The sequence below is a fragment of the Elephantulus edwardii genome, unplaced genomic scaffold (genome assembly GCF_000299155.1).
Source record: "Elephantulus edwardii isolate Elephantulus edwardi_28Jun2011 unplaced genomic scaffold, EleEdw1.0 scaffold00246, whole genome shotgun sequence".
Taxonomy (NCBI): domain Eukaryota; kingdom Metazoa; phylum Chordata; class Mammalia; order Macroscelidea; family Macroscelididae; genus Elephantulus; species Elephantulus edwardii.
This window is the reverse complement of record NW_006399996.1, coordinates 3937960-3947442: the sequence shown is the minus strand read 5'-3', so window position 1 is coordinate 3947442 and position 9483 is coordinate 3937960. Positions and strand designations below refer to the sequence as shown.

The 9483-nt window shown below is 41.4% G+C and overlaps 1 protein-coding gene across 1 annotated transcript in view; it reads left to right on the top strand.

Moving 5' to 3' along the window:
• Positions 1–208: 208 nt before the first annotated feature.
• The window catches only part of LOC102863331 (zinc finger protein 18-like), a 64412-nt gene continuing 55137 nt past the window's right edge, over positions 209–9483 (top strand). Inside the window, exons 1-4 of the mRNA XM_006899189.1 lie at positions 209–595; positions 1078–1267; positions 1695–1786; positions 5280–5364. Coding sequence (XP_006899251.1) covers positions 209–595; positions 1078–1267; positions 1695–1786; positions 5280–5364 — 754 coding nt within the window. The remainder of the gene's footprint in view (positions 596–1077; positions 1268–1694; positions 1787–5279; positions 5365–9483) is intronic.

Below are 9483 nucleotides of genomic sequence, written 5' to 3'. Positions count from 1 at the left end.
CTTGGACAGTTTCATGATCCATGGCTGAATGGAAGGCTTCTAAGCAGTCCATGTGAATTTATTTCTAAAATCATGTTCTGTGCATCTCTTGGCTCTTTTTCCTTCTCCAGTGTCCCTGAAAGAGGCTGTGTGAAGACGCATTACTGCCCAGAGAATTATTCCATCCAGAAGGACTTTGCAGACGTGTAAGAACTTGATAAGCCTCATGATGCCGTTGGAGCTGGGACAGGGCCTGGTCCAGGTACCACCACTGGTAAAGGCAGAGGTCCCTCTACTCCCTGGACTAAGTGCTGTTCTTCAAGGGGAACTCTCCAGCCCTGAAGCTGCCCGACAGCTTTTCAGATGCTTTCAGTACCAGGTTCTGTCTGGTCCCCTTGAGACTTTGAGGCAACTTCGAAAGCTCTGTTTCCAGTGGCTGCAGCCAGAGGTTCACAGCAAAGAGCAGATCCTGGATCTCCTCATGTTGGAGCAGTTCCTGACCATCCTGCCTGGGGAGATACAGATGTGGGTTCGCACACAGCGTCCTAGCAGTGGAGAGGAGGCTGTGACGCTGGTGGAGAGCTTGAAGGGCGATCCCCAGAGACTGTGGCAGTGGGTAAGCAGAGGGTATTGGGATCTAAATAGCAACTTTGTTCATGGTGTTGCTGTCAGTTGGAATGAACTCTTTTATAGCTGCTTTGTTTACTTTTCCTTTTTGTGTTAGTAACTTTCTGCACTCTATGATAGAAATTGAAACTATAATCTCCTATTCCATTCTAACTTAACACTAGAATGTTTTGCACTTGTTTAATATTTTGCACTTTGTTTAATTGGTACATATTGTCCAGTTGAAACTTCAGAATAGAGGCCTCTCTTGATGGTCTTGCAGGCCTGGTTTAGTGTCACCAGTTGGCCTCTCTTGTATTACTTCTGTCAGAGGCTGGAAATAACTGCTGAATGAGAAAACGAAGCTGGCTTTCTTCTTCCCCATTACCTGTTTCAAAGGACTGTCTTGTAATCTGTTGTAGAAGATTCACTTCATGTTTTCAGGAATCCCAACTCAGCATTCTTCAGTAACTAGTAATATATGGTCTTTAGATCAGCAGCCAGGTTCTGGGACAGGAAAGCTTACCCGAGGAGGTGGAATCTGCAAGCTGCCAAGTGAGGGAGGCAGAGGCCAGTCTTGAAGTGGTGCCTCAGGAGCTGGGACTTCAGAATTCAGCCTCAGGGCCTGGAGAGCAGCTGAGCCACATCATCAAAGAGGAACCTGACACTGAGCTGGAATTAGGTGTGGGCCAGTTCTTATTCATGGTGGTATTGGGGGGCCTTGAAGAAAATGAGGGTTTCTGACTGAGTTGAAAGTGTGTTCAAACTGAGGTGTCCCTCGGAAGTTTGGGACCAAGATTGATGTTCACACATCACCCTGATTAGGAAATTCAGGGTCTGCATTTTCATCCACTTTATATCTGCCTTAAACCTTTTGGATTTTGGAATTGAGCACAGAGGGGGTAGAGTGTTTGGATGAGGCTTATTAGAATGATAAAGGAATTTGGATTTTGTTAGTGATTCAAGTGCAAATATTGAAATTATGAATGGAAGTATCAGCTCTAATTTGCCAAATTTTTTCTTCTTTTTTTTTTTAAATGTCCTGTGGAGAAGGACTGAGGAGGACATCTAGATTCTAGATTCTTAAAGTTTCCTATTTCTCATTTCAGTGATGGCTGCTCCTCAGTTTCTTGTGAGACCTCAGGAAAGGCTCATCAGTGACCAGGACTCTGGAGGCTCACTTCTTCAAACAACATCTCAGGTAAGTAGTTTCTTTGCTTTTGTTCCCTCTTAGCCAATTTTGAACATTCGCCAATAGTCAGGAGGACTGAAATGAGTGCTTCTTCAGAAGTGCATGGAGAACAATAATAGGAACAATACACGTGAAGAGAACATAGCATTTCAGTATTTCTCTAAGATCTTCTCAAGGTAGAATGTTCTTCTAATTGCCATTTGGAATTGAGAAATCTGGGCCCTGAACAAAGGTGGGAAAGACCTGTGATGAGAGATCTTTTCTTGAAGCCATAGTACTCATGTGAGATACAAAAGGAAGCAAGTTTAGAGGAGAACTTGACTAACACTAAGAGCCAAGAGCCAGGAGTGGGGAGCATATGCAAGATCTCAGTGCTCTGCTGAGAACCTCATAGGCCCAGGGCAAAGAGTGGCCAAGACACAGGTAGGTCACCAAGGAATGCCTTGGTGTAAAAAGAGCAGATGCAACCTGGGGATGCTGGTAGCTGAGTCTGACCTCTACCCACTGGTTTGAAAAGCAACATATACGAACTTTGTAAGTAAACCAGTATAAAATAAAAAAAAAATTCTGCTTAGTCAAATATTCTACCCCACATTCTCTTGCACTTCTTTCTACCAATTATCTGGGTATTCGTTGATTATGAGTATTTGTTGTTGACTCCCAGGCTTTACTCACAGTTGTAGAACTTCCTAGGCAAATACATCAGAGTAGGGGAGGCAAAGAATACCACTCAGTACAACTCCAGCTTTAACCCAGCATTTCCAAGCCAGTTAACAGAATAACAACAAAGCATAATTCCTCAATTAGTTAAAGCCTCAGTTTCCATTCAGCAGCACAAATTCAAGAAGCCTCTGAATATATATCAATTTGGTATGCAAATCATTGTACAATTAAAAAAAGAAAAAGCCTCGGGTTTCTTCATTCATCCAGCAAGGTTTACATTAAAAGCAGTTATAAGTCAACTTTTCCTCCAATCATCCTGCAAGTAAAACTTTTAACTGTGGTCAGAACAATGCAAGAAGCCTAAGGTTGCACTTAGCCTTAATCTCTGCACAAAAGTGCCAGTCTCTTCACAATCTCTTCACCACCATTGTTGCTGGTTGACCAGATAGTGTGGAAAGCTCTCTTGTGCTCGCTCTCACTCGCTCGCGCGCACGCTCTCTCTCTCTCTCTCTCATATTGGTCCCACAGCTGTTGATGATTTACAAGACCATGTGTCCACAGTTAAGATAGTAGGAGACTATGACCCTCCTTACCTCCGCCAATGAAGGCTAACTTAATGGCTGGAAGAGCTAGTTTTTAGGGGTTTTGACACCACACTCGCTCACAAATGTTGAAAAGGGACTACCCCTAGAGATGAGAGAGAGAGAGAGAAAAGCTGGTGCCTTTATTTGAACTTCTAGTTTCCTAAAATGGGAGAGAATTTCTGTTTCTTAAAGCCATCCACTGGTCTATGCTGTAATTGTGATAACCATGTCCTCACCCCTACGTTTGTTCTTGTGTCTTTACAATCCCTCTTTCTTGCCTTTCTTAGTCCTCTTTCTGGTTAACTACTGATCTGATTTCTCTCACCCTAGATTACTTCACATCTTCAAAAATTTTTTATAAATGGAATCATATCTTACTTTGTTCTGCACATATTGTGTTTTCCTTGCTTCTTTTACTATTTTATCACTGTCTCTTAGTGATTGGTTACAGTGTACCTGGAAGTCATCTCATTTATGTATCTTGGGCCTGGGGTTCATTCAGCTTGGGTGTGGGTTAATAGTTCCCAGGAGATGTGTAGGATCACTAATAGATAGTTTGTGAACTTGACAGCTAATAATTTTTTTAAAATTTTTTTTACTGGGAAAAACATATTGGGGGTACAATGAGTTGAGGGTTGGGAGCAGAAGGGTGAGGATGGGCCAGGATGCAGTTGCAGAGCTGCACAGTTTGGTTGGTGGGGGGAGCAGGTGAAGGAAATGATGAGGGTCCAGTGGGGACCAGATGCTACAGAGGAATGACAAGCATTTTCCAATGGTAATTAAACCAACTGTCTTACTGATTTGGGAATTGGATGCCGACTCTCTGGCTTCTTCATGCTGAACAGGGGAGTAGATGTAAAGGGGGGAAGGGCGGATGCTTTATCACCTTACTGGTGGTCTTGGGTTAAAGCTGCTTGCCTTCTTGCTCTGTTAGAAGATATTTTCCTGTAATTTGCTCCCCTCTGGACTGCAAAGTGTTTTCCCAGGTGGGTCCAGTGGGGATGGCTGGTTGAACCCAGAGGCTCCATCCTCCTTTGCTTCCTTAGGACAGCTAATAATTTAATGAATACTTTGAATTAAAAGTACAGTGTTTCATAAAGCATAAAGATGATGCAGCATAAGGGATCTCGAGACCTTATTTTTAATTCCCTTTCTTGATGAGAATTTAAGTGAGGACTAAGACTCGGAAAAATTTAGCAATTTGCTGAGGGTCATGGAACCAGAAAGTAGTAGGACTTTCTCTTTTTAGTCTCTAGTTTTGCATAACTCAAAACTCAAGCTCATTGGTGTTGAGTTGGAACTGACCCATAGCTGACTTACCAGGAAGTTTTTTGAAACTTTAAATCACATGGGAGGAGACTCCCCATCTTTCTCCTGTAGATTTGAAACACCAGAGAGGCACCACCTCTGACTTGGCAGCATAGTTCCTTCCCTACATGGAAGCTCCCTCTACTTCTATTTGTTCTGAATTGTCTAGTTGGAACCCGCTCATAGCTGACCCTCCAGTGGGTTTTCAGAGTCAGTAAATGTCATGGGAAAATTTGCCTTCTTGCTCCTCAGAGCAGCTAGTAGAATTGAACTGCTTACCTTTGGGTTGGCAGTGCAATTGCTTACCACTAAGACTCCAGAAAACTTTCCTTTAGAGGATATGTGAGGCTACCTTATTCATGACAACTCATCCATTGAATGAGCGTTTTACCCTAAACTTGGAATTTTTGGGAGATTACAAGGATGTGTTACCCTTTCTCTGAATATACCAGTTTTATCTCTGGATGGCATTTAAACACAGTCAACTTATGTGTTGATTATTTCCTCTTTTCTGTATATTTGCACTGCCAACATACTTCTTTTTCATTTTATTTTACCTTGGAATTTCTAAATTACACTTCAATGTTGGGAATGTCAGACCTTTACACTAAGTCACTTAGAGAATGAAAGAATGTGGGGAGGTTGAAAAACATACTTTCTGGTGTGTTCTCCATTCACTAGGAAGAATTTACCATTAGAGGCATACATCTTAAAAACATACACATAGGAGTTAAAACCCAAATTTTTTTCTATTTAGAATAAGACATACTGCAGTAGGGACTGTAATTTTGCTCTTGGCCTCTTCCTCCATTAATCTCAGTCCCAGGGTTTCTCAGATCTGCTGATACTTAGGCTCCTTTGGCACAGTCATTCTCACTTTTCCTCTAGGCAGGGTTAGGTACCTTCCTTTGGAGCCATGTTTAAGGGCATGATGTATTTTTTTCCAGGAGCAGTGGAGGCACCTGGATTCTGCTCAGAAGGAGCACTACTGGAACCTCATGCTGGAGAACTATGGGAAAATGATCTCAGGAGGTGAGGGCATGGCTTACCCAGTAGAAGGGCTAGGAATCTCAGCCAATGTCTATGTTCTTAAGGTAATAAAAACCTTAAAAATTGGCTTTTCGACCCATTGTGTTAATCCCCTTTTGGGGCATGTTCTCTTGCTACCCAAATTGTGGACACATGGTCTTGCAAATCATCAACTGCTGTGAGACCAATATAAGAGAGTGCTTTCCACACTGAAAAAAGGTGGGAGAGAGAGGGTGAAGAGACTGCAGCAAGGTGTAACCACAGGAACTCTGAGATGGAGTCACAGGTAAAGGTTTTGTTTCTGGATGACTGAAGGAAATGCTGACTTGTAACTGCTTTAAGATAGAGTTTGCTGGATGATTGAGAAAACCAGAGTGTATTTGTGCTCCCAAGCTGAACCTGGACTTGTACTTATTAACTGAGAAACTGTCCTAAACTGAGGAATTGTGTCTTGCTATTACTCTGGTTTGGGACTGCTGGACTGAACCTGGACTTGCTTTGTGTGCTATTCCTTTTCTCTTTCATTCCAAACTATTTCTGTAATAAACCCTACAACTGTGAATAAAGTCTGTGAGTTAATAATCAAGGATGATCAGACGATTGATAGATAAAGGTGCAGGAGCACATGTGGTGGTATGTCTGACCATGTCACTATGTGTTTGCTACTATTTGTGTGGACATTTCCCCTTAATGAAGTGGTCAGAAGTCATACTCTGTCACTTCCACCTTGCATCCACTCCTTTTTACAAATCTTTTCTACATACAAGTTCAGCCTGAAGTTCTTAGGATCATATATCATTAGTAACACAGTTGGGAACTAAAGTGAGTGGAAGCTAGCAGAGTTACAGCGGGAACTTCCTTGCATTTGATTCTTAGAGCTCCAGTGAGTACAGTGCATACAATATCTCCTTTAATCTTCAGATCATGCCTATGATTGGAGATGTTGTCCCATATTAAACATGATGAAAGTGTCAGAAAGGCTCCCTGTTAAGTGCCTCCTAAATGCTGAGTCAGGTTGAAACTCAGTGTGGCTGTCTTGTAGTCCATGCCCTTTTCCACCCGACCACACTGCTTCTGCCAACTATAGGTAGACTTCAGTCCTGACCTACTCCCAGCCTCACTGGTGGTCTTGAGACCTTTCTGTCTACCTTCTTAGACTCAACTTTTTCCCCTTTTCAGTATATTTTTTGAATCTTGTGAGGACTAGTCCGAAAGGCCTTATGTCCTTCTAAGATGAGTGCCCTGTCACAGTGTCCAGGACCTTCATGATTTTCTTCATGTTGGTTAGGAGGTTCCTTTGAAAGACACAGCATGCACTCCCAGTCCTCCACACACGCAGAGGCTTACGAGCTTATCTCTTTCTGTGTCAGGCACTTCCAGTGTCAAACCTGACCCAGTTAATTCAACTGGGGACGAACTGACAGAACTCTTCCCTCATGTCAGTGAGAAGATCCCAGGACCTGCTTGCAGAGGTGAGTCAGCTTCCATTGGTCCTGAGACATTTCTCATCTTCCCTTGTTAAGGCAGGCGTGGTTCCACTTTAGTTTATATTCTTTAGTTATAACTAGCCATGGTTGGGTCAGCTCAGTTGTAATGTTGATGGTGGATCACTTCATCACTCTTTTTAGATCTGTTGACACAGGTATTTAACAGTTGAAAAGTGGTCTCACATCTGCTGTCTTCTATCTGTTCTGTACAATTGTTTGATAGCTTTTCTTCTGAGATAATTATGATTAGTATGGATTGATACAAGTACCAATCCATGTAAAATTCCGTTAACAGAAAGTGTATGTAATAGCCATCATTCTTACTGGCAAGACTGTTCAAAGTATTCTAGTTATGATGAACAATAACTAGTTGCACTATATATAATAAAACAATGGCAAAAAATAGAAAACGTGATGTGAAAAACAATGTATACAAACTTGGTAAGTAAACTAGTATAAACAATATTTTTTTTAAAGTTTGACATAAAAAAGCATAACATCCATCTAGTTTTAGAATTCAGCTTTATGAATTTTACCACTGATTTCAACTGAAAAGTGGTGCAAACAGTTAATGTGATTATTGCCAACTGAAAAGTTGGTGGTTTGAGTTTACCTAGAATTGCTTCAAAAGTAAAGCATGCCTATCTAATTCTTTAAAAAACAGCCAATGAGGGAGCTCTGGTGGCCTAGTGGCAAGGAGCTGCACTGCAGTCCTGGAGGTATATGGTTCGAATCCACCAGATGCTCTGCTGGAGAAGGAGGGGCAATCTCCTCCTGTACCAGTTAGATCCGATTTGATGGTACACATAAAAAATAATAAAAAAATTAAAAACAAACAAAAAACACAGCCAATGAAAATCTTAGAATCATAATTCTACTCTGATACACATTGGGTTGCCTTGGGTTGTAGTGGATTTCAAGGCAACTGGTTGGTGGGTTATCCCTGATACACCCCACTCAGAACAAGAGACAGACCATCATCATCACCCCAGAAGTTGCAACACAGAAGTTTACAAATTAATTTCTTAATTTTTAATAAAATAACAAAATACAAGAGTGTTAAAAAAAAGAAAATGTGCTTTATCTAATGTATAACTTTTCATTAAATGGTGTTGTTGTAGTTGTTATGTTCTGTTGAGTGGACTACAACTCATAGCCACTATGTGAACTACAGAACCCTGTCCTATACTGTGCCATCTTCATCATCCTGGACACAAGCCCACTGATGCTGTCATTGTGTCAGTACATCTTGCTAAGAGTCTTCCTCTTTTTCTGACCCTCCCATCTTTCCAAGCATCATGTCCCTCTCCAAGGAATACCCTCTCCTAGCAACATCCCAAAGTTTGAGTCAAAGTATTGCCATCCGGAGATACTTCATGATAAAGACCTGGCAGTTTACTTAAGAAAAATCAGCAATTTAAAAATCTTAGGGGGTACAATTCTATCCTGATGCTCCCAAATTGTCTCTGAGTCAGAATCAACTCTATGGCTACTGGCCCTGGTATAGTCATATAATACACATGTATATGTACACACATTCTTTTCCTTATCTGCAATACATCCTAAAACCATGGAAAAAGAATCAATGCTAGAAATTGTATCATAATTTGATTTTTATATCCAGGTAACTTGACAAAAATAAGGAGGTTTTTTTGAAAGCTATGGAAGGAGTATTTTTCTAAAATATTTTATGATCCCTTTGTGGCTTAGGAAATAATTTTACTGTGGTGCAGCTAGACTTAGAAGACAATGAATGGATAAGAGAGATACCAGGATAACTCAAAAGCAGTAGGGGTATATATTATGGATGTTTTAGTTTCATATGTGTTTGTATAGATATTTGAATGTTAGTATGAATACACCATGGACAGTAAGAAAACGAACAGGTTTGTCCTGGAGAGAGTGAGCCAGGTTGCTCCTTAGAGGCAAGGATTCTGAAGCTTTGTCTCACATACTTTGGACATGTTGCAAGGGGACGTCATGCTTGGGAGGGTGGAGGGACAGTGCAGGAGAGGAAGGCCCTCGATGAGATGGATTGATTTAGTGACTGGGGAAATGGGGGTAGGTGTGTCAGGGACATTGAAATTGGCACAGGATAGGGCAGAGTTTAGGGCTTTTGTACATAGGGTCGCTAGGAGTCGCAGGTGACTTGATGGCACATAACAACAACAACAACAATATATTTTTAAGGATATAAACAATTTAACTTTTGTCAGTTTAGCATTTTTCATGTACACTATTTTGTGGCATCATTACATTAATGGTCTTGTGCAACTGTCACCAAAATCTGTTGCCAAATTTCCCATCACCACCAAGAGAAACCCAGTGCTTACAAAAATGACTTTTCCTTTTCTTCTTCTGCCCTTGGAAACCACTCATAAACTTTGATCTCTATATAATTGCCTGTCCTCGATAGTTCATAGTGAATTCTAGGGACCTAGTGATAACAAACTGCCTTGCTATTCTGAAGGAACTCAGTTCAAATCCACCAGCTGCTCTGCAGAAGGAAGATGAGCAATCTTCTGTCAGGCAGTTTACTGTCTCAGAAAACCCACTAGTGGGTTAGGTAGCTACAGATCAGTTCCAGCTCAACAGTACAATCAATCCAAGAGCCTTTGCGTTAGCAGTGCAACTC